Source organism: Eucyclogobius newberryi, unplaced genomic scaffold (assembly GCF_026437365.1).
Source record: "Eucyclogobius newberryi isolate DKJ021-1_F unplaced genomic scaffold, fEucNew1.0.hap1 SCAF_11, whole genome shotgun sequence".
In the NCBI taxonomy this organism is placed as follows: domain Eukaryota; kingdom Metazoa; phylum Chordata; class Actinopteri; order Gobiiformes; family Gobiidae; genus Eucyclogobius; species Eucyclogobius newberryi.
Window position 1 is genome coordinate 20,919,396 of NW_027315735.1, and position 12,642 is coordinate 20,932,037.

At 40.0% G+C, this 12,642-nt stretch overlaps 1 protein-coding gene across 1 annotated transcript; it reads right to left on the reverse strand.

The window, feature by feature from the left end:
- Positions 1–4,114: 4,114 nt before the first annotated feature.
- LOC140352570 (neuronal acetylcholine receptor subunit beta-2-like) lies at positions 4,115–11,412 on the reverse strand. The gene is made up of 6 exons (XM_072437752.1): positions 10,985–11,412; positions 7,975–8,120; positions 7,852–7,896; positions 7,662–7,771; positions 5,648–6,620; positions 4,115–5,097 (listed from the first exon to the last, which is right to left on the reverse strand). Exons 1-6 carry the CDS (start codon positions 11,031–11,033, stop codon positions 4,936–4,938), a joined length of 1,485 nt encoding a protein of 494 aa, XP_072293853.1. The 5' UTR covers positions 11,034–11,412; the 3' UTR covers positions 4,115–4,935.
- Positions 11,413–12,642: the final 1,230 nt, after the last annotated feature.

Consider the following 12,642-nt stretch of genomic DNA (forward strand, 5'->3'; position numbering starts at 1 on the left):
CTCCCAAAATGGTATTACCGCATGACACCAGCGTTACAGCTAAAGTCTATGTGCAGGCTTTTTGTTTTAGTCTGAGATTGTAAAAGATAAAGTGAAGAATATGAACAACACCAAATGTGTCTCTTTTCTTTGTTTTAAATGGCGCCAGAGAGTTTAATGGCATTAGGCACATTCAGATAGACAAGAAGGACCTTGTGGGCCCAGTTGAGCAGAGAAAAAGAGCAACTCACTTTCATTTTGTATCAGTGGGAATATCCTGACCAGTTCACTTACCGTAAACATACACATTTTCATCCCTATGATGTAAGTAATTTGTATTGTATAAAACTTGTTATTGTCAAAATAAACAAAATATGTCTAAATTGTTATCTAACCCTAGCTTTCCTTTAGAGGTCAAAATGCTTGGTCTCTTTCTATTTATAATGAAGCATGTCAGTCTTTCTCTCTGTGCAGGTCACAGTCTCAGCCAATTGCCTGTCAGTCACAGATCTAACCGGTTTAAGTTGCACTCTGTCTGCTCCATAACTTGTATAATTAAAGAGGTTGTGTCTGATGCAAAATGGCATCAGATGAATCTTGTATCCTCAAGAACCCAGAGACCAGATTTGTGTGTGGCCCTGCGTCTTATTGTGGCATTTAATTTCTCTTGTACCACTTGAAAACCTCAGTACATTTCTATTCAACAGTCTCACCACACAAGTTGTTATTCCTGCATGTCGTGGTTTGTCGAATTGGTCATCAGCGACCAATTAAACCCTCTTCACAATGTTCAAACCACATTTATCTGATCCAGTCCCTTTGCACATAATTAGGCTGGTGCTTCACCACAGTTACTGTATTTGCAGTGTGCACACATTACAGTGTTATGGCTCCTTATGTATGAAATAACACTATTATTCCTTATGCTCTGTCTCTTTAGAGTGTGTTTAGTGTTTTCAATCTAAATGGGTCGACTCTCCAAAGCAATGTGGAATGTTTTTTAACCTATTATGAATTAATTTTCAAGTAGCCACTTACAGTTTAAAAGACTTTTTGCACTGTTGACGCTGAACATTCTAATATTTCCTTTTTTTTTTTACAATTATATGAAATTGGATCATAATTCCACAATTCAGTTTTCGTGGTGGTATCAGTCAGAATGTGGTAGTCGATATTTCAAATGAAAAAGCTGTATTTATAATGCTGTATAATAAAAATCTTTGTTTGAATTAAATAAAAATGTGGCGATTAAACTGTGGCGATTATTTATAATACATTTCTCTATGTTCATGGCAACAAATACTGTGGCGTCCAATTGCCCTAAAATGCCTCAGTGACTGGTTGTAATGCCTCTTGTGACCACTAGTCCGCAGCAGATGGCTCTTTACTAAAGCAAGAGCACACAATTCTCGCTCCAGAGGATCCATCACGTCGCGATGCCTGATCACACTTCAGTGCACTTTGATGTGTTCTTCGGCTCGTGTTTGAGGCCAGTCTCTGCACTTCTTTAGCTCTCCCACAACACTCCTCAGCCCACTGCATTGCACAGCAGCTACACATCCTGTAATGGGGGCAATACGGTCTACTTCATATATATCGACCCCAAAGCAGGAACGCTGGTCGTAAATCCTGCAGGGGACGCGCTGGGCCTGGATAATGGACGGGACAGAGGCCAACAACAAGAGTATTGGAAGCTCATTATATTATGGTCAAAACTAAATATTATAGATTCAAGCTTAATGGTCGATCAAAGTATTAATTAGGCTATTTATTTTATCATTTGGCTATCTACTTTGATTTTATAACTGTATAGAATTGTTACTTTGTTTTCTTTCATGTTTTTCACAATGTAAATTACCCCACACACTGCTGTGTTCATGCAGATGATTTTTATAGTGCTTTGTCTTGCAGAGAAGAATCTATTGGTCTATTGATCCCTGGTGTTTACTGTCTGCTCCAGAGCTGTCCAACAGACTGCAGAAGTCTTTTGTCTCTACTTTTATGACCAGGCTCGATCATCTCTTGTCACCCTCCATCATATCTCCTCTTATTCTATTTGACCATGTTGTTTGTTACCTCTGTTCACGAGCAAACGCTCAGGTTGCAGAGATACAATACAACTTACTTGTAGTTGTTGTTGCAAAAGACTTTAATACATATATGGTTCATAGTTCAAAAGAATGACTTTTCATGTGCATGCATGAACAGGAAGTGTATTGCAATTTGGAAATAGAATTTCAACTTTTATGGAAAAAGGGTGATGCAAGAAAGTAAGGTTTGTATTCAGAAAGAGATTTGAGATTAGTTTATTTGCACCAAAGGAAAATTGTCGCGTAAGCCGATTATTTGGGAGGTTCACTAATATGAGAGCAAATCGTTTTTGTGTTCAGATGTCTTTAGTTGGAAATCTATATCTTTAGCCAGATGGAAATAGTTCATATTGAGATTGTAAGACATGAGAGATACAGCACTTTTTCTCGCCTGTGTGAATGGTCTCCTCAAAATTCAGCAGTAAGTCTATTTGTTAACTTGTCCTGAAAGTTTGATCAAATGCAACATATGCACAGACACACACACACAAACACACACACACACAGACACACACAAACAAACACACACACACACACACACAAAACACTTTCACACAACTATGTTACTTTCCCCAATTAGTACTCAATTGGTGTGTTGCTTGGAAGCCCACTTTGAGAACTTCAGTACCACCTTACACAAATGCACACTCAACAAGCCACGCCATGTTATTTTAAGTGCACAGAGACTTTAATGAGATAGAGCTTTGACAGAAAATGTTTTTAATTTAATCCTGTGCATTTTGAGCATGTCCAGATGGCTTTAAAACAGATTCAGTTGTAGTCATCCATACACCGTTTTTATAGAAAAAGAACGTGTTTCGACTCTCATCCAAGATTCATTCTAAATAACTCTTGGATGAGAGTCGAAACGTAGGTTGTTGTTTTTTTTAACAGTGTCCAGATGACTGAATCCTTTTCTGCAATGGAACACTTCTGGAGAAATAAGGGATTACACTGACTTCAAATATTTAAATAAAACATTTTTCACTTTGATAATTCATAAAGTACATTGTGCACCTCTTGAAGTAAAGTGATCATAGTCCCAAATAAGCAGTGCCATTCCCAATCCTATTTTGTTTAGAGCTTCCCCATCACCCTCAGCTTCATGTCTACTTTCCTAATTGAAATTGATGCAAATGCCGAGAAGCAATTTATGACGCACCCGTAGTGCAAGAGGGGTCCAAATACGAGAAATAATTACCGAACCCAGGCCCAATTTAATGGCTGTCAGTATTTCTGTAGGATTAGTGAACACCCATTTTCTCGTGTGACAGACTGACGTGGGGCCCTGGTTGCTGGGAGATTATCACTCTGCTCTGTCGGCGCAGCAACATTTTATACACACAATACTGGGAAAGAAAGTACTATGAACACAACTATTAAACCAGTACTTCACGTTGCTTCCTTTATTGATCCATATGAGATCATCAGGTCCCATCACAGTAACTTCCTTTAAAATGTCATTTACGCACACACAACATTATGGCAAGTGGAAAACTCTTTCAACCGATCACTCTGAGCTCACGATGACTGGATTAGCACATTACACTTTAGACACGAAAGTGCATTAGAACACTATAATCTCAGCTCAGGTTTCAGAAAACACACAGTGGCAACGGGACAAGCATTTCACAGTCCTCTCCTCAGAGACATACACAATTTGAACCTATTTTTTCACTCATTGCAAAATACAAGTTGGTCATGTGATGTCATATCATTATGAATACTCAACAGAATTGTTTAAAAGAGAATGTATTGAATGGTTATAGGCAACAGTAGATCTGGTATTAGTGGGTTGATCCACATAAAACACAAACAGGCACAAGTCTTCTCTGTCTGCACAAGTATGAAATTGTGATGCTTTTTTATTGGTGTGACAGTATTAAAAAGAGCATAGCCAAAACAATTGCATAATAAACATTTGGATCCAAAAAGCAGCAGCTTGAAGTTATTTTCAAAGATATTTTCCAGGCCCCAGTCACTTAGGTCTTCAACGTCCTTCAAATCTGAACATGAACACAAAACTCCAAACTTTATTTTCAACACTAGCAACTATTGCACAAGTCATCGTGCCCTAACCTATTGCTTTATATTGAGCTCTATGAGATGATGTGGAGAGTTAAGCGCTTCAGCTGCTGAGGTAGTGATAGCACAAAAACAGGAAAAATATGAGGAAACACATAGTACTTAAAATGTAGATACAAAAGCACGGATTGGGTTTGAAATCAGTCAGCTGACCGGAAGCAAAGAGGCAGAGGATATAACACTTGAGCACTTTTTTTGTCACTGTTTGCTATTTGAGAGTAGCAAATAGTTGTGAAAGTGAAGGTAAATACATAGTAAGGTTATAATAGTCCAACATTGTAGGCTTCAGTTTATAGGATTGAACCAGTGCATCTTTGAATGCTTCTGTATTTTTGCTTGTCGTTTGTGCAATTTTCAAAAGAATTGTAGACAGTATTATTTTCAAATCATAACACTGAGAATTACAATTGAAATAAAATCACAGTCTCTTTTAAGCATGCTAATACTGCCATGTGGAGAACAAATCACTTAAAAAACAAAATGCAACATAATTATGAGAAATAAACATTTTTGGCCTGTTGATTCTTTGGGACAATTGAAGACAGTGCAACAGTATATTGCTACAGCACTTGATTTGGTCAGTTTAAAAAAATAAAATCTGTCCTAGTGTGGTATCAACATGGCAAAAGAAAAGAACCTGCACAAACAAAACCACAGGACAGGAGCTAAAGTGCAAAATGTCCCAGACTGACAGTGGTTTGAGGCGAACATATATTTAAGTGTGTCTGCGTTTAGTGTCTGCAGGGATCGAGTCGCTTCAGGGTCACCGCAAGGGTAAAACTTATGGTCCGCTCTGCTCCATGTCCTCAACAATGGGAGTGTTGTAACTCTGGAACAGGGGCTGCATGAAGAGGCCCATGGTCCCGATCACGCACACCAGGACAAAGATCCACAGGAAGAGACGGTCAATTACCATGGCAACGTACTTCCAGTCCTCAATGATCTACGAAAAACACACATTTTGAACATACACACATTTACAAACATTCTGTCACAGCTAATATGAGCAGGCGTAGATAACAAATACACAGTTGGACACTTCACTCCTGCATTAATTAAATCAGAGCAATTGACTTTTTTTATGTGTGCTCTGACTCACTATTTCACAGTACATGACTCAGATAAAGTTAGTCCCTCAATAATCTAAAATTTGTATTGCCTGAAGTCAGTCTAATCCCTCACATCTTCACATCCTTCAGATAATAAGAGTTGTGTGCGCAAACTAAACTATTGCTAAACAACATCCGGGGAAAGCTGGGGACAATTCATTAATTTACCATAGCTACATAGGTACGTTGGTTAAGGTTAGGGTTTGGATCAGGGCTTCACTCATCATGGCGCTCCCCATCGGCTGCAGCTAGACCCTTCTCAATTTCTGCATTTATTTCAACAATTCTGGGACGCCCACTGAGGCAACTAATGTGATTTTGGGCCTTACAAATTTAAATCGAATTACAAAATAAAAAAATCATGAACTGTTGCTACAAACATACCCCTTCATCATCATCCTCGCTTTTCATCTTCTCCGCGATGTACCTAACTCCATCCACAGCATCTTCCACATCAATATTACCCTTCAGGGTCAACCTCTTTCTGAACTCAGAGTTCTCTGACAGACCACTTTTCCAGCCGTAGCGTTTGGCCGACTCTTCATTCACGTAAAACGATGAGGAAGAGCCCGCAATTGGAGAGGGGCAACTTCTGTCCAGCTTTTTATCTGTATAGGAGCGGTGCTGGTGTTTTTTCCTAAATTTCTCTCTGATGTTGGAACTTCCTGGTCTCCGCATGAACAGAAATGAAGGGAGGCGATACAGGAAGATTTTTTTGACCCAAGGAGGCATGGTGTGGGTGCTGGGCGAACGATGGTGGACATTGAGCACACAGACACTGGTGACAATAGAGAATGTGACCAAAACCATTGTAAACATGAGATACTTCCCAATCAGAGGCACTGCAAGCGATGTAGGTGGGACTATTTTTGAGATCAGAAGCAAGAACACAGTGAGCGCCAGAAGGACTGAGATACATAGAGTCATCTTCTCGCCACAGTCCGACGGGAGGTAGAATACCAAAATAGCCAAGGATGTTATGAGGATGCAAGGGATGATCAGGTTAATGGTGTAAAACAACGGTTTCCTCTTGATCACAAAATCATAGGTGATATCCAGATAGCGAATATCGTCCGGGTCTTCGTTCTTGCGTCCAGGCAGAGAAACTATATCCCACTCTCCACTGGGTTTGAAGTCATCGCGGCTGGCATAATCACTCAACAAAATAAGGTCAATCTCTGTGTGGTCGTAAGTCCAGGAGCGGAACTTGAGGGTGCAGTTCTGTTGGTCGAAGGGGAAATCTCGTACTTCAATCTTGCAGGCCGACTTGTAGATCGCAGGTGGGAGCCAATTTACTTCACCGTTGTTAGAGACAACAGCGTTGGAGTAGAAGGACACTTCATAGGTTCCATCAGCACTGAAAAAATATATGGCAAATTTGAAATATGATTTAATATACATGAATAACACCAATATCCAATGAATTAGAGTGAATGAATAATGAACCAATATAAAGTGCATTGGTTGTCTATAAAGGGCACTATCAATCTATTATTATTTTATCACCTAGTGACGTCATCTATGTCAGAGATAGGTAGGTTATTCTGGGCATGTTTTATGCCCTGTAAATATAAGAAATATGACAAAAACTAATGACAGAGGCAAAGGAACCAACAGCACGTCAGAACAAAAGCAAACACTAACTTGTGATATTTGTTAAATTCTTAGTCCCCAGGGAAGGTTGAACCACATCTTAAATCTGCTGAGACCACCTTTTCCTCCTCTCAGCAGGACTGCAGCTGATGCATTATAGATAAGTGGTCTATCAATTATAAAGAAGGTCAGGAATCCAAGCATCACACAGATCTCTAATGCTTTTGCCTGTATGCATATGCAGATTAATTAAAAATGCAGGGCGTGCACCTGCTTACTGAAAACCTCTGGCACTTCCTCGCAGGCCACAGGCCACTGACCTGACATAGAGTCATAGAGAAGTGCTGATCATGTCACATCATCACGCCTCTCAAGATTTCCCCATCATGCTTTTAATGCGGCCTGTGGCCTGTGATCGGGGAGTTTATGCCTACGAGAATGCCCTAAATGTGCTGCTGACAGGAAGCCAAATACTGCACATCCTCTTTCAAATAAACTTTGATCTAATACGGGGAAAGGTACAAGCAGTGACCTGAACCAAGAGCGAATATTTAATGTAAATCAATACTGACTTCAGTATTTAACACAGACATAAGATATCATAAAAACAACATCAAACTGATAAGTGACTTGTAATTTTTGTATTCATGGCCTGGTGCTGTCTCACATTTTATACTTCAGTCGTTTGTCTTCACACCCAAACATTTACAACATTACATAAATGAATATCATATATTACCAAGTTATGTGCAGTAAATGTATGCATCAGAGTCAATAAAGACCAATTACCCATTTGTGTACTTACTTGTTGTAAAGGACGATGTCAGGCAGCCAGATGTGCTGAGATGGGAGACGTATTTTCTTGATTCCTTCATATTCTTGTGGATCCCACATTAATCTATAGTCGTTCCAAACCTTTAAACACACAGTTTGAAGTTAGTGGCTGTAGTTTACCAGGTCTATAAACGATACGTGATATTGACAAAAGTGACAACCTGTGACAGCCAGCAGTTTGTGGTCATGATCTGCTCTCTCTCATTCTGAAGAAGAGAAAACAAGCTTGTTTTTAGATTTGACTTGTGGCATCTTTGAAGTTATATAACCGTGTGTTTCCTCACCACGTTGATGAGCTGAGCCAGAGACACTTGGATGTAGATGGTGACCTGTTGGCTGGTGTTGACAGCTGGTCTGATCAGCTTGTTGTAACGATCCGGGGACAAAAGGTGACTCACCAGCCTCTCCTCCACATCCGCACAGAGGGCAGCTGGAAACAGGCCACAATGCAAGATAGTCTATGAGGAATCTAGATTGAATTTAACCTAGAGATCGTATCTTTGTGTTAGTGAAACAGTGTTAACATTTCATCAAACATTACTGGCAGGATGTGCCAAATGGCAATCAAAAAGACATCAGACAACATTAAGCAATATAAAAAGCAACAACCTGATAAGTTATTCTGTCACTCCTGGTAAAAACAAACAAAAAAACATTTACAATACTTTTAAAATCTCCACTGATTATTACTTGGCTAAACTCAAAATTATTTGAGGTATGACGACAAACTTTTTGGCTTTCCGAGGTCACTGAGCTAGATGTCAGGTAACCATGGAAATCTCTTCAGTTACTATATTCGTATGTAAATCGTGTTTTTCAGAATGTAAATGATATGAATGTAGTTGCATTTGATTTGAACGGCTCCTCAGCGAACTACACAAAAAATGAACATGAACTTTCTTCGACCATCAGCCCCTAACATGGAGCAGGTGTATGGCTCTGACCACAACACACTGGCCCACTTTGTCAAAACCATGCTCAACCTGCAGGCCCTAGAGAGCGGACAGTCCGGTGAGTCACGGCTTTACTTCAAGGGGCCTCGAATCTCATTTCACGTCCTTTTGCACCGATGTGTATGCACAATGAAAAACAAACCAACTTCCCTCAGTTTCATCAACAGACAGTTACACAGAGCAATAACATTGCCAGGCCCAACATGTTAGTTCAACTTTGGCTTTTATTCCAAAACATAACGTTAATGTTATTATTATTTGCATTATTGTTGCAAAGCAGAAGACCCATACAAACGTGTAAACGCAGATTATCTTCTTTTTTTAGTTCAAAGGTAATGCAAAGAAGGGATGGAGAGTGTTTAGAAAGCCCCTTGTGATGTTTCACTTGGAGGCCCAGGACACCCCCTGATGCCTTCCATGAGAGAATAATAATCGTATGAGTTTGAATCATAGTGGAAATAGTCATTACATGTTAACCATGAGTATTAAGTTTTAATCATGTTTTTTAATCATTCGAGTTTCTTTGGGTGCATAGCAGCATATGGGCTCCTCAACTTTTCCAACCACCCTGAAAACACTGTTTAATCAGAGTAATGAAGGATACTATGACACAAACTGTAGACAAAGCCAGTGCTATCATGTGTCCTGAAGGACTACATGAGATGTATTAGGCTAAAAATGGAGGCAGAATGTGAGTATACGTGATGGGGATGAGGCACTGGAGAGACAGGGGCAGGGCTCATCACACATGTATGCACTCTCTCCCTTCTTCTGTGTGCCTCGCTGCACTTTCTACACCTCAATAATTTATTGCCACTAAAATAAAAACGTTCACAAATCTCACAATAACTTAAACACTATCATGGAAATACTTCTGATATATAAATCTATACATTTGATGCGTAAGTGCCAGCTCACTTAAGGATACAATCAAAATCTGTACGGATCAAAGTAATGCAGTGTGCATCAAACATGTAATCTAGGGCATCCATATTGCCACACACAAAAAGATAAATTCCGCATCCGCAAGCTTCATTTTTAGCCTAGAGAGGTTCAGTAAGTTAATATTTCAAGACGTTGCCATCTGTAGTGGCCTTCTGGAGGCCAATGCTTTTGGGGTCTAAGGTTTCCTGCAGCTGACAAACTAATTCTGGCTTACTTTATAAAACAATATTTCAGATTGATATTCATCCTGTTGTGTCATGGTGATTTGTGTCAGTCCAAAACTGGCTTAAGGGAGAGGGTTTTGTTTGGAAACTTCAACTCATACTCAATATTTAAATGACTGCACAATATATTGTTGGAAGGTGATTTTCAGTGGCACAACCCAAAGAAAAATCCATAATTTGCTTTATGGTTTCAACTCAAAGAAGAAGAATAGCAGAAGTAACCAAAAATATGAATAAAAGAATAATAATAAATGACTAAGGGAGTAGACTCATGCATGAATACATCATGCAGTTTTGAAAATGGCTTGTGGCTAACAGCTGAATTTGAGTCCTGGACATGGTTTTTAATGTGCATAATGTCTGCCCACCACGAGGGGCTGCGCAGAAGCAGGGCAAAGCTGTCAGAAGAAGTTTCAGCTCCCAAAGTGAGTCACATGTGGTTATTGCTCTGGTTAGATTAACTGGCAATTTTGAATTATCAAAGGTTTGATTGTGTGTAAACTTTAACAATACAATTCAATATGGTTTGTAATCTGTTTAAGGTCATAACATAAACTCTCATTGGACAGACACGTTAGTTATGGAAGAGTAGACCTAAAAAAATGTTTGTGGAAAAGTGTCCATTGGTTTACAAAAACGGTCTCGACCTCTAAATAAATATAATGACAGACTTGCAAAGTTACAAGTCACAACCTATAGCTGCTGGACCTATTCAAGACCATCGAGTGAATGAAGCCTAATTGGACTGTAAGCAATGCACAACAGAAACACAGAAATGTTGTTTTGTTTAGCCTGTTCTAGGCAACAAGCAGAGGCTGCAGTGACTCAAATGTTGCTTTCCTTTCCATCACCTGGAGCTATTGAACACAGTGGCTGCTCAGCACAAGTGCAAATAAGGCTAAATTAGTTAATTGAGGCGTGAAGCTGTGACGTGCAAACTCTGACGCAAGCCTCTGGCGTGCTTTCCGTGACACGTCAGGTGTCAGTCACACACGAGCAGAATAAAGTCATATTTTCATGTCACTGTGTTACATATCCACGACCACGAGTAAATAATTTATGATAACTGCAGTCTATGCAGCCCTTCCTTGGTACAATAAGACCATTTTCTGAAAATAGATAATAAACGTAGGCTAAAGAGACCTAAAGTGAGTTCTGTCTTTATTACTTACTTGCCACGGTGAGAATCAGAGTCAGGATCGCTTTCACCGGGGCTGCCATGACGTCCTCCTCCCCTCCAGTGCGGCACACGCGCCTGGAAACTTGCCGTTTCTCTCTTGAGTAAAAGAGTGAGAAGAGTCTGTGATCACCGCGGTGTCAGTCCATGGGGCAGCTCTGGTCGAGACATGAAGCGCCACTGACGGACCCCGCTGTTCCCGCCGCAGGTCCCGCCGCAGGTCCCGCAGCAGCGCGTGTGCGTAAAGGCGCTTTTGGAGTGAGGAACAACAGAGGGCTTCTGTCAAAAACAAGATCTGACTGTAGCTGAGTGAATCACAAACCGGTCCAGTTATGGCAGATTCAGCCAACCTTTAGATCAAACATTTAAGCTCCGCGGTCTTGACGTGGCCCTGCCCGCACAGTGCGCGGCCCCAGCGGGCGTCATGACTCTGGTCTGCTGTTTCCACACATGAGCGACTTCAGGGAACACCGAGGCTTTCCTCCTCCCTTTTTAATCAAATCTTAATCACTTCCCTGACATTAAATTAATCGTAAGCGATAGCCTATTTTTTCACAAAAAAGCAATCACTCTAAGTGCTGGTTGAAATGTGGCCAAAGAAAGGACACAAGCACGAGCAACGTTATTAGAAATGTAAGTTTTAACTTGCTTCTAAAGGAGACTATTCTGCCCATCTGCATTTTACTTGAGTGAAGTCTCAAAAAAAGGTTTTTCTTTGTTCATAGGACCGAAGATGAATTCCACTGACTATGTTTATTTTCAGGATTTTACAAGCCATGGGTCCAAAATGAAAAAATAGACTACGGTGACAATAGAAAAATGGTAATAAAGTTAGATTTAACTTTTGCCATAATGCTCATTATTTTGTGCACACACAAAACAAAAAGCAAAGTCCTGTATGCAAATTGCATTAAGCATTGATCACTCTCCATTACAGCCACATTTCAGCGTCCCTGTCCCAAAGTCCCGGACGTCTCTTCTAATGAGCATTATCTGTGTGTCCTAAAAGCAGGGAGTGCAGCAGAGGGAGGACAAATCAAATCAGGGCACTTAGAGTTGACTCTGGCTCTGCTGGAACAATGCAGGAAACAGGAATAAATAAATAAAAACACTGTTGGACAGAACAAGAACAAAAACGTTTATTGAACAGAAATGAAAGGGAAATAAGTTCTGATGACAGAGCTTGTGTACATGGCCCAAAATGCTCCAATGAACAGTGGAAGTACAATTTTTTTTTATAGAAACACACAGAATAGAACACAATATGTCCTCATTGTGCCATATAAAATAACATTAAACTTCAACATTTTGATTTGATATCATGAAATAGACAACATTCACACTGAAAACCACAATGTTTAACCTTTCTTCTAAAACCACCTGGGTTGTGAAACTCATCTTGTCTTGGAAAAATAGATGTGCCATTAGAAAAAATTGTCAGTGCCTGGCAATTTGTTCTTTGTTGTGCAATAAAAGTCCCTCCCTTCCTGAGCAGATCCTCTGAACCAAAACTGAAATGTGTTTTTGTATTAAGTTAAGTTTAAGTTTTATTTTGACTCTTCCTCATGCTGACCTGCATCTGCCGCCCCACTACAGCCTCCGGGCCACACTGCTGTAAATGTAATCATAAATTCACTTGGGGACATCTGTGCT

Coding starts and splice junctions, on each gene's coding strand:
- LOC140352570 (XM_072437752.1), bottom strand. CDS start 11,033: ATGGCAGCCCCGGTGAAAGCGATCCTGACTCTGATTCTCACCGTGGCA. Junction 7,772..7,851: donor CAAACTGCTGGCTGTCACAG/GTTGTCACTTTT, acceptor GTGTGTTTAAAG/GTTTGGAACGACTATAGATT. Junction 5,098..5,647: donor GCGAGGATGATGATGAAGGG/GTATGTTTGTAG, acceptor TGTTTTTCGTAG/ATCATTGAGGACTGGAAGTA.